This window comes from Anarrhichthys ocellatus, unplaced genomic scaffold (assembly GCF_004355925.1).
Source record: "Anarrhichthys ocellatus isolate YVR2014 unplaced genomic scaffold, GSC_Weel_1.0 scaffold1259, whole genome shotgun sequence".
NCBI lineage: Eukaryota > Metazoa > Chordata > Actinopteri > Perciformes > Anarhichadidae > Anarrhichthys > Anarrhichthys ocellatus.
This window is the reverse complement of record NW_022281233.1, coordinates 1-10,541: the sequence shown is the minus strand read 5'-3', so window position 1 is coordinate 10,541 and position 10,541 is coordinate 1. Positions and strand designations below refer to the sequence as shown.

At 46.3% G+C, this 10,541-nt stretch overlaps 1 protein-coding gene across 1 annotated transcript; it reads left to right on the top strand.

Moving 5' to 3' along the window:
• The first annotated feature begins 1,005 nt into the window (after window positions 1-1,005).
• Window positions 1,006-10,481, top strand: LOC116377447 (zinc finger E-box-binding homeobox 2-like). Its single transcript, XM_031839091.1, has 4 exons — window positions 1,006-1,561; window positions 4,964-5,014; window positions 5,143-5,319; window positions 9,555-10,481. The coding sequence occupies exons 1-4, from the start codon at window positions 1,108-1,110 to the stop codon at window positions 9,791-9,793; spliced, it is 921 nt and encodes a 306-aa protein (XP_031694951.1). The 5' UTR covers window positions 1,006-1,107; the 3' UTR covers window positions 9,794-10,481.
• The last annotated feature ends 60 nt before the right edge of the window (window positions 10,482-10,541 follow it).

Below are 10,541 nucleotides of genomic sequence, written 5' to 3'. Positions count from 1 at the left end.
GGCGGGCGGGCGTTGTGTGGTCACATACCTTCGACCACGAGCATTCACGTCTCACTTTTCAGCTCTTTCTTTGCTGCCTCTCATCACAGAGGGCATTACCCGTCTAAATCCTGCTGGTCACACCTCTTATTAAAGCCCGGGTTGTCCCACGCCGCCCCCCCCCCCACACACACACCCCCCCCCCTGCTCTTGGTATTCAGCCCAGGTCAGCAGATTTTCGGCCCGGCCCACGTGGCCCCCCTTTTTAATTTGCACCTGTTGTGCAGTTGTCGGGGAGGAGACAAAGATCATATTATAGAGATATGAACGGACTAATCTCCATCCTCCTGGGAGCGTGAACACTGAGATGTTATGATTATAGTTTCATTTCATGTCATGGACTGGTTTCATGGCTCTACTGGATCCATGTGGCTCTACTGGATCCATGTGGCTCTAGTGGATCCATGTGGTTCTAGTGGATCCATGTGGCTCTAGTGGATCCATGTGGTTCTTAGTCTGAAAGCTTCTTTCTGTTAAATCCTTCATTTTGCAGACGATGAGCTCGTTTACATCAGTAATATTTTCAAACTGTGCTGAAGACGTTTTACTTTTCTTATTCATGTTTTGGTGGATAAATTGTGGAGAACTTCCTGTTTTGTCTCTTTCTGAGCTCGGCTTGCTGTTTCCCCTCCCTTTACAGTCTTTATGCTAAGCTAGGCTATCTAGCTACAAACTATAGTGTTTCATCTATTCTTTCACCTCTAACAAAGTATGTACAGCGTAGTAGTAGTAGTAGTCATAACAGTAGTAGTAGTAGTAACAGTAGCAGCAGCGGTAGTATTACTAGTACTAGTAGTAGTAGTAGTAACAGTAGTAGTAGTAGTAGTAACAGTAGCAGCAACGGTAGTATTACTAGGAGTAGTAGTAGTAGTAGCAGCAGCAGTGGTAGTAATAATAATAGTAGTAGTAGTAGTGGTATTAGTTGTAGAAATAGTAGTAATTAGAGTGGAAGTAGTAGTAGTAACAGTAGCAGCAGTAGTAGTAGTACTAGTAGTAGTAGGAGTGGACATAGTAGTAGTAGTAGTAGTAGTACTCTGTCCCCTGGTTTAACCAGGTTTATGTTCAGTCATGGGACATTTACAGTCCTCAGTCCCCTGGGCTCTCAGACAGAAAAAAACTCCCAGTCCAGGAATGTGCTTCCTACTCCTTCTCCTCCTCTTCCTCCTCCTCCCTTTCCTGCTCCTCTTCCTCCTGGTCCTGGTCCAACATGGCCGTGGTCTAACATGGTCCGGTGTTTGTGTTTCAGTGTTAAACTATGAGAATGTGGAGACGGGTTCAGAGACCGATGAGGACGACAGGACTCTGGTCTCTGAGGAGAACGGCCTCGTTAACGGAGATGGAGGAGGAGGAAGAGGAGGAGAGAATGAAGAGCAGGAAGAGGAGGGCAGCCCTTTGGAGGCGTCGCCCCGGGTCGCCCACGCCCCCCTGTCCTACCGGGACCAGGAGGACTCAGAGGGTCCACAGGACCACCATCAGACCTGGAGACTCGGAGACGACCCCAACAGACACCTGAACGGCAGCGGTGAGTCAACAGAAGGCTGTATGTGTGTGTGTGTGTGTGTGTGTGTGTGTGTGTGTGTATATATGTATATATATATACATATATATATACTGTATATATATATAAAAAAGTCACCACTTCAAGACAAAAATCCTTAAAATACAAAATATTTATTTTTGAAAATGTCTTTATATATATATGTGATCTGTATAGGTTGGTTTTCTTTTATTTGAAATGAAATGAAGAAACAAGAGAAGAAGTGATTGTTCCTCCATCATGTCTCTCGAGGAAAGAAAACACACAAAGAGACTCCATTTTACTTTCTAATAAACAGCAACAGTAGAACAAGAGTAGAGCCCACAAACACAGAAGAAGAAATGTGTCCCAGTATTCCCAGCAGAGGAAATCACACAGTGTTACTGGTTTTCCAAACTTTATCTATATGAATGTAGGAATATACTTTTATTTGTGTATTATTATTAGGGCCCGAGCAACCGACAACGTCGCGCCAGCGAAGGCCCTATTGAAATTGTATGGGGTATTATTTTTCGTGATTTTTATTTTTGCACTTTGGGAGCATTTTTGGGGGACTTGCCATGCATGAAAACTCACCAAATTTTGAAGGTTTGTCAGGTCTGGTGAAAATAGCCATCTGAAAAAGGATGCATCTTTCTGTGTAAATAAATAGCTCTCTAGCGCCCCCTACAAATCGGACCGGTGACGCCCCTCGGCCAGTATGTCCGATTTACTTGAAATTCAACACACATGTCCAATTCCGCTAGATCTACAAAAAAGCCTCTCAGACCCCTAAGGTCCGCCGACTTAGATTTTCCGCCATTTTGAATTTAATGAAAAACACATTTTTGCAAGCTCCTCCTACATGCTGGGTCCGATTGCTACCAGATTTGCTGTGGATCATTATTGGATCTACGTCATCAAAAGTTATTTTGATATCTCTTTGCGTTTACAAGATATGGATCAATAAACTTTTTGGGGCGTGGCTTATATATCAATACACATAACTTCTCAACCGTTTGTCCTAAAATTACCAAATTTGCAGCATATGTACACATCGCATCCTGTAACATACCCTGAGATTTTTTTGCATTCAACCACTAGGGGGCGCTACAGTAAACCCGCTAAGTTATGCTTTTTGTCACTTTTTGCATTTTTCAGCCTTCGTACTTTAACAAACTCCTCCTAGAGAATTAATGCGATCAAGTTCAAATTTGGTCAGGATGCTCTTAAGACCTTTGTGATGAAAATGTATCAAAATTGTGAGTTTTCATCGAAGAACCTTGACGTGGCATGGTGGCCATTTTGCCTCATTCGGCATGAAAAAGGAAGTTGTTATAACTCCAAGGTACATTATTCAATCTGCACAAAACTTCCAATGCATGATGCTACTTCAAGCCTGAACATACTTCAGTGGAAAAAATGTCAATAACTCATAGCGCCGCCTACTGGCTAAAGGAAATGTCATATTTTATACTTTTATTTATTCCTCCTAGCCAGGTGAACTGATGAGTCTCAAATTTGGTAAGGATAGCCTTAAGACATTGATGCATCATCATGAATATTGTGAGTTTTCATTGAGCACTGTTGCCGTGGAGACGCATCATTCGCCATGAAAAAGGAAGCTGATGGTTTAGTGGCTTTGGATGGTCAAAAACTCAATGAACTTTGTACATGTGTCAAAGGTCATAGGAAGACAGTTTATATGGGTTTTTGGCTTGGCCGTTTTAAATTCCCTCTATAGCGCCCCCTACAATATTTCAAAAGAGCAGCCCCTGCGCTACATTTCAGCTACATGTATGAAACTTGGTAGGTACATGTATCATATGGAGACTTAAAAATAAGTCTCTTAGGACCATGCTCTAAACCGTACCGGAAGTCGGCCATTTTGATTTTTGTGTCATTTCTCCATCGATTTTGGCCTATTTCTGTCACGGTTTAGGCTTTGCCCCTTGTGTTCCTGTATTTCTGTATCTGTTTCCCCTAATTACACTCATCCTACTCACCTGCCCAGTCCACCCAGCTGCCTTCTATCTTCTCATCACCCAACACATATATATTCCCCTGCTTTCCCTGTTCTGGTTGTCAGATCGTCCTTGTTCGTTCCCCTGTCTGTTCCAGTATTGTGTCTCCCACGTGTTTGCTCGGTGCTCCAGCGTTTGCTCCTGGTTTGTACCTTTGCCTTGTTTTTTGTGATTTTGGATTTTTTGCCCGCTTCGTCGGAGCCGCTTTCAGTTTTTGTTTATGACCTTTTATATGACCAGTAAAGATTCCTACGTTTAAACTTCACCTCGTCTCCAGTGTCTGTGTCTACACTTGAGTCTCTGATCTGCCCCTCGGGCGTGACAATTTCTAGTCGCTATACTTTAACGAACTCCTCCTAGGGACTTCATCAGATCCACTTTAAATTTTGTCAGTACAATGTCAAGACAGTTGTGATTAAAAGTTATCTAAAGCTTTACGTTTGACAGAATGGCTTAGCCGTAGCGGGCGGCTACTTTACGTGATTCCCCATGAAAAAAGCTGATGTAACTCAGCTGGACCTGTTCCAACCGGTCCCAAACTTCTCATGCTTGATAACACTCATGGCCTGAGGATGTCTACAAGCTAATTTTCACAAGTACTCACAGCGCCACCTGCTGGCGAAAGGAAATCTGGATTTTGTGATAAACACCTCCAATTTACATGACTTTTACACAATGTGGTTTACATTTGACACAGAGCTACATGATGCATGTTTGCACGTGTTCTGTAGCGCCAGGCAGGAAGATACAGGAAGCATCGGACTATTTGCAAAGCATCATTTCCAGCATCAGGCGGTCCACGTGGGATTAAAAACGTCTCAATCACGGACACGCTGTCCGATGGTCGCGAACGCTCTCGGCCGCGCAGGCCGGAGTCCCACCGGCACCCCCGACGTGCGGGAGGATGCGAGGGCCCGTTCATCGCTGCTTGCAGCTTTAATTATTATTATTATTTTTACTATTATTATTATTATTATTATTATTGTTATGATTTGATTTGACAACATCCCACATGTGTCTCACAACATGTGGGATGTGTTCTTTCTTCAGAAGAAATTATTTATTATTTTATTATTTACTCCAGAAGTCTTTTTGTGTGTAAAATTACATATTTATTTATTCTCCTGTCTCCCCCCGAGGGTTAGGGTTCATGGGGGGAGATACCTCCTCCCTCGTCGTCCCTCTCTGTTGGTGTGGGGGAGGAAGAGGACGAGGAGGAAGAGGCAGAAGAGGAGGAAGAGTTAGAAGAGGAGGAGGAGGAGGTAGAAGAGGAGGAGGAAGAGGTAGAAGAGGAGGAGGAAGGAGAAGGAAGAGGAGGAGGAAATGGAGGAGAGGGAAGAGGAGGAGGAGAGGATGACTAAATATAAATATGTTCATTTAACAGACGACAGGAAAGACGAGTATGAAGCTGTCGGTCCAGAAGGAAACAGAACAGGTGAGAACAACATCATATATATACATACTATATATATATGTATATAATTACACACGTATACTCATGTTACATGATGTCAGCCCTGTTTTGTACATTTCTATGCTGATGATGAAGTGTTCTGTGTTCAGTCTCTGAACTCGACGACTTCTTCCTGAAACGTAAACATGAGGACAGAGACGGTCACCCGGCAACCATCGCAGAGTACCTGCAGCGCAGCGACACCGCCATCATTTACCCAGAAGCCCCGGAGGAGGTGACGCGACTGGGAACCCCCGAAGCCGTCGGTCAGGACGAGAGCGAGCACGGTGAGCCGAGTCAAAAAAAATATAAATATAAAAAAAATATATATATATCTTTATAGCCCTTTTATATATCGTTTCCTCTCTCCTCGCATGGTTTCCTCCATGCATCCCTGGTGGGAGGGACTAGGACGCAAGGAAAGGACCCAAGTGAGGGAAACGAGGATGCAATTAAGAGACTTGGGATGTACCCGTTATTGTTGATTGTCATAGTGTTCAACCAATCAGATCTTTAGTTTGACATGTCAGAGCTTTGTATGTGGCCTACAAGTAATTTAGTATTAACGTGCGGCGTGATTGGTCAGTCGACGAGCGTGAGTGGGACAGCGGTGGAGAAGCGTGGCACATGTTATGGCTAAGAATGCATTTTATTTGCGACTGAGCGTCTTGGTGTTTGGAGCTACGCTACGCTAACCTGAGGTGGCTAACCAAGGCAGCAACACAACACCATAGCACGGCAGGACACCTCTTAGGTTTTTGCGTTTCCCAGACCGCTTAGCCTGCTGGGCTACTACTGGCTCATTTGTTAGCCCTGGGCTCTGAAGCTAGCTAACGCTACGGAGACCACAGATATAGTGTCTACACACGTCAAACTGAAAACGGAACCGTCTGTGAATCAGCTTCCACCTTTGCTAATACCTGGACAAGGCTGTGGACTACGGGCTGGAGCACAATTGTCCACCAGATCTGCTATGGCTCCACTCACCTCTCCATCTGACGGTGTCAGCTGCGCACGCCTGGTTGATAAAATCACAGAGCTAGAAGGAAGAATATCCACGCTCTACAGGATCCAGGATGCCGAGAACCTCATGGACACCATCATCTTCGGTCCAGCACAAACCGACACAGCCAGCGTCCGTGTGCATGATTCCATCGCTTCCAGTCCTGCTGCTGCGGCCCCTCCTCCGGTCACAGCTCCTGAGGCTTCTTGGCTACGGCTCGGAGCTAAGCCTAAAGCCCTGGTCAGCTCCACTCCATCACATCACGAGCCCTGGACCCTGGTCTGTGCTCGCAGTAACCGGATAGGGAGACATCCCTCTCCTACACCCCATAACTTCGATGTCCAGCTGAAGAATGGATATGACGCCCTTGCCCTACACGACTTCCCTCCTCTGGCTAGGGACTCCCAGCTTCCTACACCATCCCAGCTGCCGCCTCAAGGGACCCACAGCCCCGGGAACCCCCGACATCCCTACGCCAGTCATTACTGAGCACTCCTCTCGCCCCAGGACACGCCGCTCCACACCAGCACTGCAGCGAGCTTCGGTCCCCTGTTCTCTCAGTCTTTGCTCGTCCACTCCACCACCACTTAAATCCTCGCTTCCATCCACGCGTATTACACACGCAGTGTTGTCGCCTCGTCCCCTCTTCGCCCCGACGACACTGATAGTCGGGGACTCAATAATCAGGAATACCCGTTTCTTCAACGCGACCACACACTGTTTCCCCGGAGCAATGGCTCAAGACATCCTGCTGAAACTGCCTGGCCTGCTGCACGCCCTCCTGTCTACCATTCGGCGAATTATCGTTCATGTGGGAATCAACGATACAGCCCTCCACCAGTCTGAGTTGACCAAGATTGATTTAAAAAATCTTCTACACTTTTTAAACAACTGTGGACTGTCTGCTTTTATCAGTGGTCCAACTCTCGGCCGTGGATCATAGCGGTTCAGCAGAGTCCTCAGCCTCCACACTTGGCTCCAGGCCGCCTGCAGGACCAACAACGTGAGCTTCATTGACAATTTTAATCTGTTTTGGGATCGCTCTTCCTCTTTTAAGAATGATGGTATTCATTTTAATAAGCTGGGGGTAGCCGCCTGCTAGCAGCTAATTTACAGCATGCTGTACACTCTTGTCCACATGACTGACTATTTACTTTCCACATACACGCCCCTTCTTCTTCTACGCTGCCACCTCAGAGCACAGTTTCCCGTGACTGCTCCCCCTCCTGGCCTTCCATGTCATCAACCCCTTCAGCTGCAGCTCTCCCCATTCAGACTATTGTGACAGAGAGGCTGCCCCGTTCACACTGCATTCACAAAGCCATAAACAAAAACAACCTCAGCTACATCCATCCAAGTGATGTTCACATCGGTTCCCAGCACAAGTTCGTCATCTACAACCCCACTTCTGTCAATTCCATCCCGTCTCTGTGGACCCAGCACCGGCATACAACCACTCCCTCATTACGTCATCATACCAAACAGCACGTGAATGCAGCCAACCTCAGAACCCTCCCCAAAACCTCACAACCAACCACAAAACACTCCATGAAGCTTGCTCTGTTCAACACCCGGTCACTAAGCAACAAAAGCCCAATCATCAATGAATTCATCACTGACAACAACCTTGATATCCTTTGTCTCACTGAAACTTGGCAAAAACACCTGGATTACTAGGGACTCAATCAAACCACCCCAACTGGATATCATTACCTGGATAAACCACGCCCTGATGGCTGCGGTGGAGGAATTGCCGCTCTTCACCGCCAACACATCAAAACCAGCCTGACTAACATCGAAAGTCCGCCCTCATTTGAACAGCTCTCATTCAAACTCTCTGGTCCTAAACCCCTGGTCATTGCAATTATCTACCGCTCCCCCAAAGCCAACCCTGCCTTCCTCTCCGACCTATCTGAATTCCTCACCCAGCTCTGCTCCGTGCTGTTCTAACCACACGGGCCAGGTCCCTCCGGTTCTCTGCTGTGCAGCTGGCATACCACACAGTAAAGCACTGACACAGGATGCTTTCAATCACACTTCTGTAGAAGTTAACCAGAAGTGCAGGGGGCAGGCCAGCTTGTTTGAGCTTCCTCAGAAAGAAGAGCCTCTGCTGGGCTTTCTTCACCAGGTGTGATGTGTTCAGGGACCAAGTGAGGTCTTTAGTGATTTGGAACCCCAGGAATTTGATGCTGTCCACCCTCTCCACCTCCTCCCCACTTATGTAGAGTGGAGAGGGTGTGGTCTTCCTGGATCTCCTGAAGTCCACTACGACTTCTTTGGTCTTGGTGGTGTTCAGGACCAGGTTGATGTCCAAGCACCACTCAGCCAGATGTTGGATCTCCTGTCTGTAGTGTGTCTCGTCGTTGTTGGAGATGAGTCCCACCACAGTGGTGTCGTCAGCAAACTTCACTATTGTGTTGGAGGAATATGTGGCGGAGCAGTCCTGGGTGAAGAGGGCCGGGCTGAGCACACAGCCCTGCGGTGCACCAGTGTTCAGGATGGTGGTTGTTGATGTCAGGTTCCCTATCCTGACATTCTGTGGTCTGTTTGAGAGAAAGTCCAGAATCCATGAACAGAGTGATGTAGAAAGTCCAAGGTTTTTGAATTTATGCACCAGTTTCTGGGGGATGATGGTGTTGAAGGCAGAGCTGAAGTCAATGAAGTGCATCCTGACGTATGTGTTAGGGTGCTCCAGGTGAGACAGGGCCGTATGAAGAGTGATGGAGACCGCGTCCTCCGTAGACCTGTTTGCTCGGTATGCAAACTGGTGGCTATCCAGGTCTGCTGGGAGGACGTCCTTGATGTGCGATAGTATCATCCTCTCGAAGCATTTTGTGATGACTGGGGTCAGGGCGACTGGGCGGTAGTCGTTGAGGCAGGTGACTACAGTCTTTTTTGGGACAGGGACAATGGTGGTGGCTTTGAGGCAGGTGGGGACTGCAGCTTGTTGCAGGGAGAGGTTGAAGATGTGAGTGAAAACCTCTGCTAGCTGGTCGGCACAGGTCTTCAGTGTGCGGCCTGACACTTTGTCCGGTCCCGCTGCCTTGGTGATGTCGATCCTCCTCAGAGCGGACCTCACCTAGTGGTGCTGGAGGAAGAGTGTCTGCTCCTCCTTGGGCTGGGTCTTCTCAGCTGTTGCTCCGCTGTGCTGTCTATCAAAGCGGGCAAAGAAGCGGTTCAGGGTGTCGGGGAGTTCACTGTCCTGGTTGAGCAGTGGCTCCACTGAGAGAACATTATATTTCCCACAATTTAAGCTTCTGCATTTTCCAAATGCACTGGTATTATTCAAACGAATTGTTCGGTTCGTAAGCCTCGTACCGAACGGTTTAATACGAATACGTGTATTGTTACACCATAGAAACAAATAATAACCGTAGCTGTGGCGTCATCATGAGGTTATTAGGAGGTGGCTCAAGTGTAGAAGGACAGCTCAGAAGGCCCAGGTATGAAACATATATTATATTATATATATATAAGGACAGGCCCCCTGACTTGTGTCCTCTCCCCGTCTCTCTGCAGACCTGCTGTCCGGCTCACCTGACGACTTCTCCCAGCTGCTCACCTGTCCGTACTGCAACCGCGGCTACAAGCGTCTAACGTCTCTGAAGGAACACATCAAATACCGGCACGAGAAGAACGAGGAGAGCTTCACCTGTCCGCTGTGTGCCGACGCCTTCGTCCACCGGTCCCAGCTGGAGCGTCACATGACCACACACAAAGCTGTGACAGACCAGGTAAAACACACCTGTACACATTAGTAAACTTCATTTTTTCTTCTTCTTTAATAAAACGTGTCTCGTTCATCTCGTTAGTGGCTGTATTTAATCAGCTGTTACTTGAACTGAAAGTGGAACCGTTTGGATTCTAAATGAGCTAATAAAGACTTGTATGTTATTGAATTTCTCTTCATCATCTAAACACAGTTCAGGGTGTTAAACAGTTAAATACTAATCTAATAATAAGTTAAGTTAAAGACGTCCTGTCCACGGCTCCTCATCAACCACAACTCACATTAGAGTCTCAACCATTCAATTCTCTAATTCCACTGATCGTAATGAGATAAAGAGTTAAACCGTCTCTCTTCATAGCTGACCCCCCCCCCCCAGCAGATGGTCTTTTCTCTGCTGCTTTAAATAATCCTAATCCTTAAATGACTTCTTTAAGAGCTTATTTATTTGTGTCCGTCCTCTGAGTTAAACTGTTAAAGAGACTGTTCCAATCATCATATTCATGATGTCACATCTGTTGATTTATTCACAATAACTTTTACTTTTTTATTACAACTTACAATAAGTGTATTCAACATAAGTATTCAAGAGAACTCCTAGTCACCAGAAGTCATACGTGCATCTCCTTTAAACAAGCATCGAAGAGCATATACCAGAGAAAATGTACAGAAACAAACTAGTATAAATACAATAAGTGCAACAAACTAGTATGAATACAATAAGTGCATCACACTAGTATGAATACAATAAGTGCAACAAACTAGTATGAATACAATAA

Excerpts from the sequence above, each read along its gene's own strand:
- LOC116377447 (XM_031839091.1), top strand. The coding sequence starts at position 1,108 with ATGGGACATTTACAGTCCTCAGTCCCCTGGGCTCTCAGACAGAAAAAA. Across the intron at positions 1,562-4,963 it reads CAGACACCTGAACGGCAGCG|ACGACAGGAAAGACGAGTAT; the intron begins GTGAGTCAACAG and ends TTCATTTAACAG. Across the intron at positions 5,015-5,142 it reads TCCAGAAGGAAACAGAACAG|TCTCTGAACTCGACGACTTC; the intron begins GTGAGAACAACA and ends TTCTGTGTTCAG.